Source organism: Phyllobates terribilis, unplaced genomic scaffold (genome assembly GCF_046119375.1).
Source record: "Phyllobates terribilis strain yellow unplaced genomic scaffold, ASM4611937v1 Scaffold_3__8_contigs__length_932513732, whole genome shotgun sequence".
Classification (NCBI taxonomy): Eukaryota; Metazoa; Chordata; class Amphibia; order Anura; family Dendrobatidae; genus Phyllobates; species Phyllobates terribilis.
The window spans coordinates 585,357,369-585,376,568 of NW_027362763.1; the positions used below are offsets into that span (position 1 = coordinate 585,357,369).

General features: G+C 42.4%; 1 protein-coding gene and 1 long non-coding RNA gene across 3 annotated transcripts in view; one reads left to right on the plus strand and one right to left on the minus strand.

Moving 5' to 3' along the window:
• Positions 1–19,200, plus strand: part of MOCS3 (molybdenum cofactor synthesis 3) — a 113,375-nt gene that overhangs the window by 92,357 nt on the left and 1,818 nt on the right. For both annotated transcript variants that reach the window (XM_073671462.1, XM_073671461.1), the window contains 2 exons: positions 10,855–10,951; positions 11,292–11,396. In XM_073671462.1, coding sequence (XP_073527563.1) covers positions 10,855–10,951; positions 11,292–11,396 — 202 coding nt within the window. The remainder of the gene's footprint in view (positions 1–10,854; positions 10,952–11,291; positions 11,397–19,200) is intronic.
• The window catches only part of LOC141257212 (uncharacterized), a 271,315-nt gene that overhangs the window by 55,115 nt on the left and 197,000 nt on the right, over positions 1–19,200 (minus strand). The window contains exon 3 of the long non-coding RNA XR_012318039.1: positions 16,571–16,643. This is a non-coding gene — a long non-coding RNA (uncharacterized lncRNA). The remainder of the gene's footprint in view (positions 1–16,570; positions 16,644–19,200) is intronic.

Here is a 19,200-nt window from a genome sequence, read left to right on the forward strand (position 1 = left end):
AAGAATGCCCCTGCCACTTTTCAGCGGATGGTCAATACGCTGCTTGAGGGACTTGAAGGGTACGCGGCTGCGTACTTGGACGATATTGCAGTCTTCAGTCCCACTTGGGAGGATCACCTAGAGCACCTGCGGCAGGTGCTCGGTCGGATCCACCGGGCAGGCTTGACCATCAAGCCGGAAAAGTGCCAGCTGGGCATGAGTGAGGTCCTCTACCTGGGTCACCGGGTAGGCGGGGGGGTTCTGAAGCCAGAACCGGGGAAAGTGGATGCCATCGCATCCTGGCCCACTCCTAGGACCAAAAAGCAGGTGATGTCCTTCTTGGGGACCGCCGGGTACTATAGGAGGTTCGTCCCACACTATAGCACCCTGGCCAAGCCCCTGACGGACCTCACCAAGAAGAAGCTGCCCGTCGCAGTCGACTGGACAGTCGCCTGCGAGACAGCTTTCGGGGCACTCAAAGCCGCCCTAAGTAGCTCCCCTGTACTGCAAGCTGCCGACTTCGACCGGCCGTTTGTGGTACAGACCGACGCCAGTGACTTTGGCCTCGGTGCTGTGCTAAGTCAGGTCAACACGACAGGCCAGGAACATCCTGTCTTGTACCTGAGCAGGAAGCTACTGCCCCGGGAGGTGGCTTACTCCACGGTGGAAAAAGAATGCCTGGCAATTGTATGGGCCCTGCAGCGTCTGCAGCCCTACTTGTACGGGAGCCATTTCACCGTGGAGACGGACCACAACCCCCTCAGCTGGTTACACACGGTCTCTGGGTCGAATGGCAGGTTGCTACGCTGGAGCCTCGCTCTCCAGCAGTACCACTTCTCCATTCGCCACAGAAGAGGCCGTGACCACGGTAACGCTGACGGGTTATCCCGGCAAGGGGAGGGTGCAGAAGGACGCACGGGGGAACACAGGAATGTGCTACCCCCTCGCGCCCTCGTATAGGGGGAGGTGTGATGAACCTGTAGCCGCCATCTTGGTAATGATAAATCATATCCAGGGATGGCCACACTTCAGCAGCCCCCACCCTTGGGACCTTCGGTTAAAACGTCAACTAGATAGTTTCCCCCCATCCAGGCTCCTGTAAGATAAGAAGCCTACTTAACACTTGAATGCTAGGAGCTTCAAAGACTTCGAGAGGAAACACAGCCAGCAGGGGGGGGTGCTTCGTCTATCTGTACCTGACCATTTGTCCCATAGGACTAGTTTCTTTGTCTGTCACAAGCATGGAGGCATAAGATATAGAAACATGAAAAGTACACGCATGTTGCGTGGGATGGGCCAATAAAAAAATATCACGGTGTCCCGGAGCCATTGCGCACACAAGCCTCCGCGGTAGACGTTTGTACGTGCTCTGGAAGCCAAGATATAGCGCTGAGCCATTCCTGAGGACCGTATGGTATCATAATTGATATCAAAAGGTCGGTTACGGCGGCCCGAATCCGTGGGAACCCCTGTGGGTATCCTGAGACCATCCCAGAAGAAGTTATTGGGTTCCTTAGAATTTGGGCTTCTGATCGAAGTTAGACCTGAGGGTGGAGACTGAGCCAGCTGACCTCACCAGCAGTGGGCGGGACAGGGCAGGTAAGATAGCAGGACAGACAAGAGACAAGTCAGTCTTGACCCAAGAGTGGTGTGCTGAACATCTGAGCACCAGCTGAGGCCACCAAGGGGAGGAGCAGTTTGACCATGCGGTGGTAGGCCTCAGCCTGTAACAAAGAACCGTGCCTGCGACCGCAGAATCCTCTCCCTGCGTCACAAGAAAATCAAGAAACCGGTAACTGATATGCTGTGGTGATTCTGTGTGTTGTATTCCATTGTTGTATAGTTTAGCCTGACCTTATACCTGTGTATATTTAGTTGTATATCGTGTATCTAGTGTATTATTATAATCAATTACCTCAAGTAATTGTGGGCCTGCCTTTTATTCTGCATAACGAACGCACGTCCGTGTGAGCTCGGCTCAAGCCAAAAACGCTACCCAGGGTTGGTTCCTGACCCGATATAGGCCCATTCACGGACTGGGCGTATATCTAAAATAGGGACTGGTGGCAGCATACCAACTGGGGATTGGGGAAGGCTGGTAGTGACGGTCGGAGGTTCAGATATATATATTCCTGGCGCGGCCAAGGAAGATATATATACCGCCCTCACTACAGAGGGCCCCGATACCCAGTAGGTTACAGGACAGTCTCTCTGGCGACCGCTTATCCTAGGTGCAGTTCCTTGACTGACCTGAGGCTAAGAGGGCGCTAGCGAGTTGTGCTGTGTAGTGACGTTACGGTTTAGTGACGTTGAAGGGATAACACACTACCGTGTTCCCTGCGCTGGTTGCAGCTTCCTGGCACTACTTTCTCTAGGTGCAGTACCTTGACTGACCTGAGAGGTAAGGGGGCGCCAGAGAGCTGCACCCACCGGCCGGCTTTCATCACACCCCCTTTCATTTAAAATAAGCCCTGGAGGCAGATTCCCAGGGAGATCAATGTCCAACCCATAGATCTTACCACCACCACCTTTTAGAAGGGTTAAAAGTTGATCAGCAATTTCTAATTTTTCCAACAAAATTTACAAAACCACTTTTTTAGGGACCACGTCACATTTGAAGTGACTTTGAGGGGCTTATATGACAGAAAATACCAAAAAGTGACACCATTCTATAAACTGCACCCCTCAAAGTGCTCAAAACCACATTCAATCAGTTTATTAACTCTTCAGGTGCTTCACAGGAATTAATGGAATGTGGAAGAAAACAATGAAAGTTTTACCTTTTCCCACAAAATGTTAATTTAGCCCCAAATTTTACATTTTAACAAGGGTAACAGGGAGAAAATGTACCATACAATTTGTTGTGCGATTTCTCCTCAGTACGCCGACACCCTATATATGGTGGAAAACTACTGCTTGGGCGCACTGCAGGGCTCTGAAAATAAGAAGCACCATTTGACTTTTGGAATGCAAAATTGGGTAGAATTGGTATCGGACACCATGTAGAGTTTGGAAAGCACTTGAGGTGCCTAAACAGTGGAAACCCCCCACAAGAGACCCCATTTTGGAAACTAGACCCCTCAAGGAATTTATCTAGTTGAGCACCTTGAACCCTCAGGGGCTCCACAGAATTTTATAATGTTGAGCCATGAAAATTAAAAAAAAAAAAAAAAACTTTTCTCACAAAAATGTTATTTTAGCCCCAATTTTTTTTATTTTCACAAGGGCAGCAAGAAAAAATGGACCCCAAATTTTTTTGTGTAATTTCTCCTGAGTATGCCTATACCCCATATGTGGTTAAAAACTACTGCTTGGGCACACGGTAGAACTCGGAAGGGAAGGAGCGCTATTTTGGCTGGAATAGGTTGCAGACACCATGTCATATTTGAAGTTCCCCTGACATGACAAAACAGCAGAAACCCCCACAAGTGACCCCTTTTTGTAAACTGTACCTCTCAAGAAATTACTCTATGGGAGTAGTGAGTATTTTTAACCCTCGGGCAATTCACAAACTTGTATAACATTGGGCTGAGTAAATTAAATATTACTATTTTTTCCACTAAAATGTTGCTTTGACCCCAAGTTTGCAATTTTCACCTGAGTACATCATAGCTCATAAGTGGTCGAAAAATAATTTTGAAGCACAGTGAAAAGCTGCTCAGAAAGGAATGAGCACCATATTACAGTGCAGATTTTGCTGTTATGTTTTGCGGGTGCCATGTCACATTGGCAGAGCTCCTGATGTCCCAGAACAACAAAACCCCCCCATAAGTGACCCCATTTTACAAACTATACCTCTTAATAAATTAATCTAGGGGTGCAGTGATCATATTAACACCACATGTGACTCACAGAAATTTATACCATTGGGCGGTGAAGAAAAAATGAATTACATTTTTACCACAAAAAAATTGTTTTAGCCCCAGATTTTACATTTTCACACAGGGCAATGGGTAAAAATGGTGCCAAAATGTGTCACACAATTTCTGCTGAACGTGGCAATACCCCATATATGGCTGTACAGTCCACGGTGAGGCTCGGGAGGGAAGGAGAGCTATTTGACTCTTGGAGAACAAATTATTATAGAATAGTTTGTGGTCTCCATATTCAGAGCTCCTAAATGCTAGAAGAGCAGAATCCCACCTCAAGTTACCCCATTTTGGAAATTATACCCATTTGGGAATTTATCTACAGATGTAGTGACAATTTTGACTCATGGGTGTCTTCCAGGAACAAGCAGCTGTGGATGTTGCTGAGTGAAAATTGCAAGCTGCCGTTATAGTAACCAGTACATTGTAATGACCAGTATGTTGTAGTGCCTGTACATTGTGCCCAGCTTGTTCTTCTGGAGACACGCCCCAGTAAATTAGGCGTCTCTCATCCCTACAGAAATGCAAACGTAGGCGCTAAATGTGGTTTAGGCTCACTGGGGCATAGAAGGGAGGAGGGTATTTGTATTTGGGAGCGCAGAATTTGTTCGATTTATTTTGGGTGGTGAGTAGCCATAGCGCTTTTCCAGAGCCTTTGTGCTGCCAGTAACGTGGAAGTCCCTATATTTCCATTGACAGATGATGGACCTGAGTGGGGGCTTGCTTTTTTGTGGATTGAGTTGAAGCTTTTGTTGGGAACATTTTACATAACTTTTGGGATCACATTTCTCCAGCGCTCTACGCTGAGCACTTGCATCGGGGTTTCCATCTAAATCTCCTAGTGACGTGATTCAGATTAAACCCCCAAGGGATCCATTCACTATAACGAGGCAGCAGCGTTACTCTGAACTCCGTCTGGCGTCTGTTCAGCGTTGTCCTTTTCAGTGGTGCACAAAACTGTGGCGGACCGCATTTTTATGCACACCAAAAGGCAGACACCGCCGGATCACAGGTCAGACGGCTTTCACAGTGCCTCCATCTGCCTCATTATAGGGAATCTTCTGCTAGGGCTTCCGTCTGAATCACGTGTTTCAGAGATTTACACAGAAACCCCGGTGTGAGCGCTCAGCGCAGAGTGCGGGATAAATGGGAGCCGAGCCTTACCACGATCTTTGGGAGGCAGAAGGAACAAATCAGCAGCAGGTGAAGAATTGGTTTTATTTTTTACGCCGTTCCTTTAAAGTAAAAAGTGATTAGACAACTTTATTCTTCGGGTCGGTGCGATTACAGCGATACCAGATTTATAGCGGGTTTTTATGTTTGGCAGCTGTCACACACTTAAAGACGCTTTTTATTGCAAAAACTAGTTTTCCTGTCGCCATATTTTGAGAGCTAGAATTTTCCTATATATCGGCTGACAGAGTCAGGTGAGGGCTTGTTTTTTGCGGGACGAGTTGACGTTTTTTTGGGTACCATTTTAGGTCATGTGGTATTTTTTGGCCGCTTTCTATCAAGGCTGTGGAATCGGAGCCCATTTTGGTGGAGTCGGAGTCGGTATGAAATGGACCGACTCCTACTCCTAAAATATATAATAAATTAGGTACAGTAGTTCAATGCTGTTTTTGGGGAATATTTTTTCATAAGAATTTGGGAAAGTTATGAAATGTCCTATAAATGTCTGTCCTATTCCTGATCTAAGGGTCTAGACTTTTAGCTGAGATTAATCTCTGCTACAGTAAATTTATCACTTAACCCCTTAATGACCTTGGGTCTTCCTGTTTTTGTGTTTTCATTTTTTGTATCCTTCTTCCCAGAGCCAGAACTTTTTTAATCTTCATTCAATATGGCCGTGTGAGGGCTTATTTTTTGTGGGACAAGTTGTACTTTTGAACGACATCACTGGTTTTACCATATCTCGTGCTGGAAAATGGGAAAAAAATTCCAAGTGTGGTGAAATTGCAAAAAAATGCAATTCCACAGTTGTTTTTTGGGTCCTTTTTTTTACCATATTCACTGATTGCTAAAACTGACCTGCCATTATTATTCTCAAGGTCATTACGAGTTCTTAGACACCAAACATGTACTGTAGTACAGGTTCTTTTTTATTTAAGTGGTGAAAAAAAAAATCCAAAGTTTGTTAACAAAAAAAAAAAAAAATGACGCCATTTTCCGAGACCCCTAGCGTCTCCATTTTTCGTGATCTGGGGCTGGGTGAAGGCTTATTTTTTGCGCGCCGAGCTGTCATTTTTATTGATACAATTTTGGGGTAGATCGGATGGTTTGGTCGCCCGTTATTGCATTTTATTGCAATGTTGCAGCGACCGAAAAAACTTAATTCTGGCGTTTAGAATTTTTTTTCTCGTTAAGCCCTTTACCGATCGGATTAATTCTTCTTTTATATTGATAGATCAGGCGATTCTGAACGCGGCAATACCAAATATGTGTATGTGGGGTTTTTTTTCAATTATTTTATTTTGAATGGGGTGAAAGGGGGGTGATTTAAACTTTTATATTTTTTTTATTTTTTTTTATATTTTTAAAAACATTTTTTTTACACTTACTGCATGCTTCAATAGTCTCCGTAGGAGACTAGAAGCAGCAGTTGTGTGATTGCTTCTACTGCATACAGGCGATGAGCAGATCTCTTGTATGCAGCAGAAATGCTCACTTGCTATGAGCGCCGACCACTAGGTGGTCAGCAGGGTCTGCTGCAGACCCTGGGTTGTCATGCCCACCCATTGGTGACTGCGATCACGTGACGGGGTCACAGATGGGCGGGGCCTAGGACGCGCTTCCCAGAAGCACAAGTTAAATGCCGCTGTCAGCTGACATGTGCCTGGTTCAGTGCGGGCTCAGCGCCGGAGCCCCCGCTGAACCGGCCTTTCCGACCTGGTGCGTACTATTACGGACCAGGTCGGAAAGGGGTTAAACATGAGCCATGTATGAGGGAGTCGGTGTCATAGAAATTGAGGAGTCGGAGGTTTGGCTTACCGACTCCACAGCCCTGCTTTCTATTACGATTTTTGGGAGGCAGAATGAACAAAAACCAGCAATTCAAGAATTGTTTGTTTTGTTTTTTTTATGTCTTTTCGCGTGTGGCAAAATTGAGAAGACGTCTTTATTCTTCGGGTCAGTACGATTACAGCGGTACCACATTTATATAGTTTTTTTATGTTTTGCTGCTTTTACACAATAAAAACTATTTTGTAGAAAAAAAAGATTTATTTTTGCATTGCTTTGTTCTGAGAGTTCTGATAACTTTTATTTTTCGGCTGATGGAGCTGTATGGCAGCTTGTTTATTGCGGGACAAGATGACGTTTTCAGCGGTACCATTTTTATTTCCATTTGACTTTTTGATCGCGTTTTATTCGGCGGTATGATGAATAAGCATCGTTTTTTGCTCCGTTTTTTATTTTATTTTTTAACGGTGTGCACAGAAGGTGTTAACTAGTGTGACAGTTTTATAGATTGGGTTTTTACTGACGCAGCGATTCCAAATATGAATACTTGTTTTGTTTTTACATAAATGTACGTTTTTATTGGTTTAATATTTTACTTAGTCCCTGTATGGGACTTCAATTTTTATTTTTCTGATCACTGTTCTCATGCAATGCAATGCATCTCACTGTCTTTTAAATGCCATTATCGCTATTGATCGCTGCATCTAGAAAAAAGGAACGGTTTAACATCATTGGGACCTGATCCAATCAGGTCCTGATGATGTCCCCTGTCAGGGCTGTTGCTCTGCATCGGAATCGCAGCACTTGCAGGACCCTGTGGGGGTCCTGAGCACTGCGAGTCTGCCGATCGTTGATAAACGTCGGCACTGCACAGAGCCCAGCAAGCGCCGACGTTTATCTACAGTGAGCAGTCTGGAACCGGTTAAGAAAAACGTGGATTTCTCTGGAATAAGATACTGACTTGCAAATATCAAGGTATCATTTTATTCAGCTTCCTATGACCTCCATGCCCATGCAGGAGGTCATAGGAGGGTTGATCATACTAACAGATTCTCTGTAAAGTTCTTTAAAAGGGGTTTCCAGGCTTGCAACACTGATCCCGCAACCCACATCAGTCAGCTGGGTTTTTCTTCTTTATTTTAAAGCTTTATTGAACCCTCATGAGTGCAACAGTTGAGCTCCTAGTCACTTCTGTAAGATATAGGCAGCAGCTGAGGGTGGCCATTACACAATGAAGGAAACTGGTGGGAGGTCCCAGGTATCAGCCATCCACTGATCTAGGATAGGTCATCAGTATCTTAAGGAAAAGAGAAAAAAATGGAGAAACAGCTCATCGTCCCAGACTAAAATTCAGTAGAAAAGATCCTGCAAAGCCATTTTGTAATCTCAGTTGTGTTACATGGAAAAACAGACTTTGAGCCGCTTCTCAGGTGACTATAAATCCATAGGAAATGGAGATTCTAGCAGCCACAAAAATGTGATAATTAAATGTAGCTTTTAATTGTTCATAATTTAAAATGATGGAAAATGTTCAGAATTAAAAAAAAAAAATTATGTGTTTCGGATCAGTATGAATAAGAATTAATATAGGATCAGAAACGCATAAGACTGCAAGAGTTATTTTAATAATGTGCATTTTCCATCATTTTAATTATGATCCATTTAAAATTACATTTTATGATTACGTTTTTGTGGATGCTGGAATATCCATTTCCTATGTATTTATCTTCATCAGTAACTTAAGCCTGGAAAATCCATTTAGTTCTCAAGATCTTTAAGGCTGTGTGCACACTGTGATTTTGGTGCATTTTTGCGTCGTTTTTTCCGCGCAGAATTGGCCCATAAATGCTAGGGAATCCTTATGCCAGCTAAGTCAATGAGAAGCCTGAAATGCTGTGCACATGATCAGTAATTTTCCTTTCAGGATTTGCTGTGCATTTAAATCTGCAGCATGTCAATTCTTTGTGCGGTTTTGCCGTATTTTTCACCCATTGACTTCAATTGAGTCAGTCAAATCCGCAGGTAAAAAAATGTTTGTGGATGGCACGGATGGTAATCCTGCGGTTTTGGAAACTTAAAAACCCACCTAGCATATTGGATTGGTACAATGAAATGATGAATTTATGTAGAATGGAAGAACTTTCTGCAGAATGTAATGGAACCAACGATAAATTCAGAAGGGTTTGGAGCAGATGGATTCTGTTTCAGGATTCACATGATTTTCTTACCCTGTTTTAATAGTTTCAACAGATTTATGTGATTGTGACTGATGTGACTGTTCTACCTGGCAGTTGGCGATACACTGACAGGAGCATAATCGCTCCTGCAGTGCATAGCGCTGAGCCGCCGTGATAGAGGTTACACGAGTTCATCAGCTGATGAGCTCTAGTGATCTCACGTATGGTACCGCCGTAAGTGAGGTAACCGGGGCTCATCAGTTGATGAACTTGTGTGACCTCTCACTGCAGCTCAGCGCTATCCACTGAGATAGGAGCGATTACACTCCTGTGTCAGTGTCGGCCTGCTGTCCTGTAGAGCAGTCACATTAGTGACTGTTGATGTGACTGCTCTAGAAGTGAGATCATCATGGGACACTATGGGTTATGTCATCACGTCGGACAGGTGAGTGATATGGTTGTTTTTTGTTTTGTTTTTTACAGGTGACAATGACTCCAAATGGATTAGGCGTTAAGTGAGTGTAACTGTGTTGTTTATTTTTAAATAAATGTGTAAAAAATGGTGTGGAATTTTATTTAAAATAAAGGATTTTATTCTTGCTCTGTCTTTATTTAAAAACTTTTACTATAGGGTTAGTAATGGGGGCATCTTATAGATGCCTCTCCATTACTAACCCCTGGGCTTCATGTCAGCTGCCAATACAAGGCTGACATGAACCCCAACCCTATTACCCCACTTGCCACCACACCATGGCAAGTGGGAGGAGCGGAGGCTAAGCGCCGGGGCGGCTGAAGGCTGATGTTATTGGCCTCAGAGGGGCTGGGATCCATGGCCCGCAGCTGTCTGTTTAGCCTTTGCTAATTTTATAGGGGGACCCTACTTAAATTTTTTTCTGGGGTTGTTTTTCATGCTGCGTAAATTCACCCATGGTACGGGTTTACAAGCCGCAGCATGTCAATTTCTGTAGCGGAGACACTAGTCTCCGCTGCACGTTTTCATTGATTTGAAATGTCATTACATGCCGTGGATCCGCATGTACTGACAAAACAAGTGCGGCATTAGAACGCAGCATTTTGGATGCAGCGAAAATACGCTGCCTCCAAAGCGCTTCTGATTCCTGATTGGTTAGCCTTTAGGGTACGTCCCCACAAACAGCTGTGAGCTGTTAATAGCCAGGGAACATGTTGGCCTAATGACCCCTTCCTAGGCTTAAAATACCAGCCCTCAGCTGCCCCAGAAATGACACTTCATATTTGAAGTGCCAATTCTGGCACTAGCCCAGGCTCTTCCTGATGCCCTGGTGCTGATAGATCAGGGTAATGGGATTAGGTGTCCCTGACACCAAGCCCTAGTTTTAGTAATGAAAAGGTGTCAGCCAGGCACCTTCATTACTAAACCTGTAAGTTAAGAGATGAATAAAACACTTTATTTGAAATAAAACAGACACTTTCTTAAATCAGTTAAATTAACCAAATATACTCAGGATGGTAATCCAAGGATTAAAACGATGTTCCACATTTCTTTTTTCAAATATCTTTATTTAGCTCCAAAAAGTATTCATTGCTGTAAAAAATAATTTAAAAAAAGCTTAAAAAAACGCATGCAAAAAAGTGCGTTTTTTCTGCAGCGTTTTTGCTGCCAAGAGATGCAGAAATTTCTGCATTTAAATACTCAATGTGCGCACATACCCTAAGTACTAAGAGGACTCATAACCATTAATCATAAAATAATGGCATTATCTTTTTAGGAAAACACAATTTAAGTTATATTAAACATAAGCTCATTAAAAAACGTTATAACAATACTGAAAATAAATCATGCATTAGATTAGATTTTTATCTTAATATTTTGATTGTTCCAATTACAGATCTATAAACAAATGCTTGATGAAAAAGTTCCGCACTTGCTCATTGACGTCCGACCACAGCCTGAAGTGGATATATGTCACCTGGAACATTCTATTCGTATCCTTACTTGTAAAGAATACGTGATATTTTTGTGAAATATTTTGGGGTGTTGTTTTTTTTGTAAATATATATAGGATATGTATAGTCATCAAAAGTTTTGAAAGAAAAACAAAAACACTGCTTGGACGGGAGTAAATCCTGCTCTGTGGACAACACAGTATAGAGAAGGAGAGGCTGAGCAGATTGATATATAGGTTTGTGGGAAAAGATTCTTTATAACTTGTAATTTATTTATTCAAATCCCTGGTGTTTATATGCATTCGAGTCCAGTGGGTGGTCCTACTAAGTGATTGACTAATCCTTTAACTGAACATTATTTTCTTTAAAGTACTTAAAGATATATCTTTAAGTCAACTGGAAGACAGACATTTGACTTGGGCAAATGACCTGACTGAAAGACTAGCAGAATTAAACAAGAGCACAAAAGAAATGGACAATAAAGGTAAGCTTTAGAAATAGTCCCCTGTATTCCCATAATAATCATTGTTCTTTTATTTATATTGCTTTACATCATTTTGCACTAAATCTGACAAATTTACTGCATCGATAAGTAATCTAGCGTCATGGGAATTAAAGGTAGACTGTGAAAAAATGCTATTAACCTACAGATATGGGGTTGATCTGCAGGTTAATAGCTCTGGAGCTGCTTGGCGTCCGCACTGAAAGCCCGGATACCAGGAAGAAATTAACTTTATTCCTCCCAGCAGCCTCAGGCTTTCAGTCAGAGGTGCGACTTCAGTCACCACTCAATACATAGTGAGTGGCAGCTGTAACCACGCCCCGACACTGACAGCCGGCTCTGTACTGATTCACTGTAGAGCCGGCTGTTAGTCAGTGCCGGTATGAGGTTACAGCTTTGCTCACTATACACTGAGCAGTGGCTGAAGCCGCTGGGAAGAATAATGTTAATTTCCTTCCAGTAGCCAGACTGTCAAGTGTGGTGGCCACACAGCTTCAGAGCGCTATTAACCTGTATATTAACCCTGTATCTGCAGCATTTTGATCATTGTTTTTCTTGACTAGAATCATGCATGCTTTGCTGAGCAAGTCTGCTATTAGAATAGTAGATAAAATTATGTCCTGTGAACATTGTCTTTTCTGTATACTCATTGTTGAATTTTAACTTCTCTTTAAAGAAGCTCCTCTGATTCTAACCCTCTTTTTGTGGTGCATCGCTCCATTTCCGAGATATTCACATTTGTTTCTTCTGGAGCTCACTGTGATACCTCTGTTTTGCAGTTCAACTGGGTGTTCTTTCACAGTTTCCTCTGGGGACACGTGCTTTCACCCCTCGCTCCCAGTCTCTGCCAATCACAGTGCTGAGACTGATAGACTGCCTAGCTTTGATTGGCAGAATATGGAACAGAGGGGTGAAAGTGCTTGCCCCCAGAGAAGACTGAAAAGAACTGCACACTTGGACTGCCAAGCTGAGAAAAAACATGCCTATCTCTACAGTGAAGTGACACAACACAAAACGGAAAAGATCGACAGAATCATGGGAGCTCAGGGATTTAAATAAGTTTTTTGACTCAATTTTTGTACAAGTCTCAGATCCTCATTAAGAGTCTTGTTTCTACCTTCTAACTTTTTGAAGGTTGATGATGGGCCAACAGAGGCTCTCTCCCTCTGTTAAATGCCTTAGATTCTGTGATTGATACTGACTGTGGCGTCTAAGCGGTTAAATGATTGAAGACCAACTTTATTAGTCTTTGATTAGTTTCTGATGCTCGACAATCTTCAAGAAGCATCAGAAGTTCTTTATCCCCTTCATGACCAAGCAATTTTCAATTAAATTTTTATGCAGGTTTTTTTCCTCCCTCTCTTCCAAAAGCCATAACTTTTTTTTTTTTTATCTTGGTATCGACTTAGACCTACTGTATAAGTACTTTTGCTAGGCGAGTTATAGTTTTGAGTGACACCTATCATTATTCCATACAATGTACTAGAAAATAGGGAAAACATTTCCACGTGTGATAAAATGGTGAAAATGCAATTCCTTCATTATTTTTTGGATCTTGTTTTTATATTGTTTATTGTGCTGCAAAAATGCTAGACTTATAAAGTTCTTGGTTTGTTTTAGTTAAAGGATGAAAAAAAAATCATAAAATCGTTAAAAATATTGTTCATGAGATGTGTAAAATTTAAATTTTGCTTTTGATGGAGCTGTGTGAGCCTGTTTTTTTGTATGTCGTGTTGACATTTTATTACAGCTACTTTGGAGTACATATAACATTTTGATGGGGTTTTTTTGCATTTTTGCCCCCAAAAAGTATGATGCCAATAGGTGTTTCCCAAACACAGTATGATTTCCACACCGTTAATTCCTACACAGCACCCTCCAAATGCACAGTATGATAACCCTACTGTGCCCACCCGACTAAGTATGGTGACCCCAACACAGTATGATGTCCAACTGAGACCCCAACAGAGCCCTCCACACATTATGATGGCCCCCACATAGTATGATGGACCTTCACACATGCCTCCACACTGTATAATGGCTCCCACATAGCCCTCCAAACAGTATAATGACCCCCACATAGCCCTCCAAACAGTACAATGGCACCCAACATAGCCCTCCAAACGGTATAATGTTATAATATTAACAATAACATACTATAACAGTGTAATAATATAATGGGCCCCAAATTGCCTTCCATATAAAATAATGGGATTAACATTGCCTCCCATATAATATAATGGTCCCTACATTGCCTTCTATATAATAAAATGGCCCCACATAGCCTTCCATGTAATGTAATTGCCCCACATAGCCTTCCATGTAATGTAATTGCCCCACTTAGCTTTCCATGTAATGTAATTGCCCCACTTAGCCTTCCATGTAATGTAATGGCCCCACTTAGCCTTCCGTGTAATGTAATGGCCCCACTTAGCCTTCCATGTAATGTAATGGCCCCACTTAGCCTTCCATGTAATGTAATGGCCCCACTTAGCCTTCCATGTAATCTAATGGCCCCACTTAGCCTTCCATGTAATCTAATGGCCCCACATTAGAATTTGTCAGCATGTTTTTTCTATTTAATCCGAGAGCAGCATAATATAAGGTCAGAGAGCTTTATTCCAGGTAATGTGGTAGAAATGCTGGGGAGCAAAACACACACAAATAGGGTCTTAACTGGTAAAACAGAGAGGAATGGATAAGAAGGTAATACGCTCACCTGATAAGGTTGCACATTTGCAACTTTCCAAAAGCATGAATCAGCTGCTGCAGAACATGGGTCATCAAACCGAAGCAATAAATGTTCCAGGTAAAATGTGTTTAAGCTGCGCTGCGAATAGAGATCCAGGACGCGATGTATTCTTGAATGAGGTTTATTTTTACAGGTTAAAAGTCATCGCGTCCTGGATCTCTATCAGCAGCGGCGCAGCTTAATGCATTTTACCTGGAACATTTATTTCAGGGATGTGTCACTTGCTTAGCAGCTTGATGTGGTGTCAATACAATCCGTGTTTTATCAGCAGGAAATTATCAATAATGAACTAGGTGTTGCTAGCTGGTTAGTCCAGATAATCTATGTAACTCAACCTTCACCAATGATTGGCAGCTTGCTGGAAATATACACTGTGTGCAGAATTATTAGGCAAGTTGTATTTTAGAGGATTATTTTTATTATTGATCAACAACTATGTTCTCAATCAACCCAAAAGACTTATAAATATCCAAGCTTAATATTTTTGGAAGTTGGAGTGGGGTTTTTTTAGATTTGTCTATCTTAGGGGGATATCTATTTGTGCAGGTAACTATTACTGTGCAGAATTATTAGGCAGCTTAATAAAAAACAAATATAATCCCATCTCACTTGTTTATTTTCACCAGGTAAACTAATATCAGTGCACAAAATTTAGAAATAAACATTTCTGACATGCAAAAACAAAAACCCAAAAAATTAGTGATGAATATAGCCACCTTTCTTTATGATGACACTCAACAGCCTTCCATCCATAGATTCTGTCAGTTGCTTGATCTGTTTTCGATCAACATTGCATGCAGCAGTCACCACAGCCTCCCAGACACTGCTCCGAGAGGTGTACTGTTTTCCCTCCCTGTAGAGCTCACATTTTATGATGGTCCACAAGTTCTCTATCGGGTTCAGATCAGGTGAACAAGGGGGCCATGTCGTTATTTTTTCTTCTTTTAGACCTTTACTGGCCAGCCACGCTGTGGTGTAGTTGGATACATGTGATGGAGCATTGTCCTGCATGAAAATCATGTTTTTCTTGAACGATACCGACTTCTTCCTGTACCACTGCTTGAAGAAGTTGTCTTCCAGAAACTGGCAGTAGGTCTGGGAGTTGAGCTTCACTCCATCCTCAACCCGAAAAGGTCCAACAACTTCATATTTGATGATACCAGCCTATACCAGTACCCCACCTCCACCTTGCTGGCATCTGAGTCGGAGTGGAGCTCTCTGCCCTTTACTGATCCAGCCTCTGGCCCATCCATCTGGCCCATCAAGAGTCACTCTCATTTCATCAGTCCATAAAACCTTTCAAAAATCAGTCTTAAGATATTTCGTGGCCCATTCTTGACGTTTTATCTTATGTTTCTTGTTCAAAGGTGGTCGTTTTTCAGCCTTCCTTACCTTGGCCATGTCCCTGAGTATCGCACACCTTGTGGTTTTTGATACTCCAGTAACGTTGCAGCTCTGAAATATTGTAAAACTGGTAGCGAATGGCATCTTGGCAGCTTCACGCTTGATTTTCCTCAATTCATGGGCAGTTATTTTGCGCCTTTTTTGGCCAACACGCTTCTTGCGACCCTGTTGGCTATTTGCCATGAAATGCTTGATTGTTCGGTGATCACGCTTCAAAAGTTTGGAAATTTCAGGACTGCTGCATCCCTCTTCAAGACATCTCACAATTTTGGTCTTTTCAGAGCCCATCAAATCTCTCTTCTGACCCATTTCGCCAAAGGAAAGGAAGTTGCCTAATAATTAAGCACACCTTATATAGGGTGTTGATGTCATTAGTCAACACCCCTCCTCATTACAGAGATGCACATCACCAGATTTACTTAATTGGTAGTTGGCTCTCAAGCCTATGCAGCTTGGAGTAGGACAATATGTATAAAAAGTATCATGTGATCAAAATACTCATTTGCCTAATAATTCTGCACACGGTGTATATTGTACACAGGAAGCTGCCATTTATTGGTGTGGATGGGTTTATACACAGCTCAGAATTTAGAGCACTGCTAGATCTGCAGAAAAGGAATCAGGGATTTTGTTAAAACTGCACAAAGCATTTCAGTAAGTTATACACTGCTAGCCTTATAGCATGCTGCTTTCAGATTCCATAGTAAAATCTGCTGACAGATTTCATTTAACTCCTTACCAGCATATGACAAAAAGTTACATCATATGCCGACGCCTTGGCTGGTGTTTAGAGGAGACCTTGATTTCTGCTATATACAGCTGTACTGAAGTATTGATGTATGTAGCAGAAGATATCGGAGGACTACAGGTTCAAGTCCCCTAATGGGACTAACAAATACAGTGAAAACTGAAAAAATGTTTTTCAAATGATAAAAATGAAAAAATTTCAAATCACTTGCTTTTCCCCCATGAAATATAAAGAAATTAAAAATGGGCTTACCGTGTTGTAGGCAGGGTTGTGGAATCTGTGCCCATTTAGGTGGAGTTGGTATAAAATGGACCGACTCCAACTCCTAAAATACATAATAAATTGGGTACAGTCGTTCAGTGCAGTTTGTGGGGAATATTTTTTCATAAGAATTTGGGAAAGCTATGAAATGTCCTATAAATATCTGTCCTATTCCTGATCTAAGGGTCTAGACTTTTAGCTGAGATGAATCTGTGCTACAGTAAATTTATCACTTAAACATGAGCCATGTATGAGGGAGTCGGAGTCATGGAAATTGAGGAGTTGGAGTCGGAGGTTTGGCTTACTGACTCCACAGCCCTGGTTGTAGGAGACCCAGGCTTGCGTGCCCACTATGCGTTTTTCAAGCGTTTTTGCCGCAGAATTTCCGCAGCGAAAACGCCTAAAAACGCTTGGTAATACGTGCCCCATGGTCCCCAATGATAATCTGCATGTGCTGTGCACATGCTGTCGATATTTCCGCTGCGGATTATCATTGCGGAAAAATCGGCAGCATGTCCATTATTTTTGCGGAAACGCGGTGTAATTGCCGCCATTGACTTGCATCGAATCGCATAATATCCGCATCACTGCATTTGCACATGCGGATATCACACGGTTCAATGTGCGGATGGTACCCGGGTTTGGAGAAGAGGAGACTCTCATCCAGACCCAGATACCATAGAACCTGTTAAAAAAAATAATTAAAAATAAAAAAATATACATTATACTCACCTTCTGATGGCCCTCGGTCTCCTGTACGGTGCGTCCTGGCTCCCCGGCGGCTCCCGATGGTGTCAAAGAACCTTCCATGACATCATTTAGAAGGTGAGTATAATGTTGTTTTGTTTGTTTTTTTTACCATTTTTATTCTTTTTTTATCTATTAACTTGGTCACACTATATAAATCCATGCTGGTGATAAAATCCATAGTGTGACCAAGTTGTCAAGCACTTTTCCAAGTGATGCTAAAATCGCTTGGAAAAGCACTTGATAACCCGCATGCAGAAATGCATGCAAAAACGCTTGACAAAGGCTTCTACCTGGCGGGAAAAACGCATGTAAAATCCGTATGCATTTTTCCTGCAGAAAAAATAAGCAGCATTTCTGCATCGTGGACACATAGCCTTAGCCCCTATAGCAACCATACTAGCATTGTACCAGTAACTGGTTCAGTGCCTGGGAAAATAATTTTTAATTTACATGCATATGAGGAGGCTATGGTGCACCCTTGACCTGCCTCCTCATTTTCCTTTGCTTCTGATTGACAGTGCTTGCTTCCCAGAGTGGCCGCGTGTGTTGTTCTTGTCTATTTTCTTCTGAAGCCGCTCGCTGTACTTCCAGGCACATTAGCGAGCGTCGTAAGAAGGAAGGAAAATGCGAGTGGCGGCACACACTGGCAGCATTCAGACAGTGCTTGCTCTGGGACATGAGCATGTTCAATTACAAGCCGGGGAAGGACCCCAATATGCAAATGAGGAGGCATCACAGTGCACCAAACTCTTGGCCACCCTAAGGGTGCACCAAAGCCTCCTCATTTGCATATGAATTAACAGTTGGTTTCTCAGGCACTGTACCCCTAACAGGTACAATGCTAGTACAGTTGTTATAGGGGCTAAGTCCCCTTCAACATTGTATAGCCCATTTAAAATGCATTTTGGCGGGTGACGAGCTCCTTGTAATCTGCATTGTATGCAGTGTAAAGAGAAGAAAAATCAAAATGCCAGAATTTACATCTTTTTGGTTGCCGTACCTCCCTAAATAAAATGCCGCAAAAAGTGATTGGTATAAAAAGATCAATTCAATATACAAAAAACGAGCCCTCACACAACTCCATTGATGGGGGAAAAAAATGTAACAAATTTACAATAAACACTAAAAAAATCAAAGTTAAATTGTGGTTTGGTTTGTTTGTTTTTTTGTGGGGATGCGGGGGTGTTCACCATTTAAAGGGAATCTGTCATCAGCTTTTTACTATGTTGAATTCTGTGTTTTAACCCCTATCTCATGCTGTCCTCAGATTACAATGTGTCATGTGTCAGGCCCTGTGCTGTTGTTTACTTACACTGAAGATTTAATAACCTGATGAATATCATTGCTGTGACTAGCTGGCGCACGCTTCTAAGTCTGACTCTGCCCCCTTCTGTGATAAGCAACTCACAGTCTATAGAGTATGTGCAAACAGAGCCTGGTGTGGGTGGGGCTAGCTTTCTCAGCTCTGCTGCATTACTAAATCTAAATTGATCTGATTGTGTAACGACTGCAGCACCCAGTAAGTGATACCTTGGTGGATTCATGGTCTCTGCCTGTATCATGTTGCTCTCAGATGAGATAGCAGAAACCTGGTGACAGATTCCCTTTAACTGCATTTGGAATTTTTTTCCTTGTTTTCTAGTACATTATTTGGTAAAATGGTGTAATTGAAAGCTACATATTGCACCGTGAAAAAACAAACCATCATATGGCTGTCTATGGAAAACTAAATAAGTTATAGCTCCTGGAAGAAAAAAAAATGGTGCAAAAACAGTAATTGGCCTTGGCAGGAATAGGTTAAAGCCTTTAAGGTTGGGTGTAACACATAGTGCTCTGGCCATTAGGCTATGTGCCCATGATGCAGATATGCT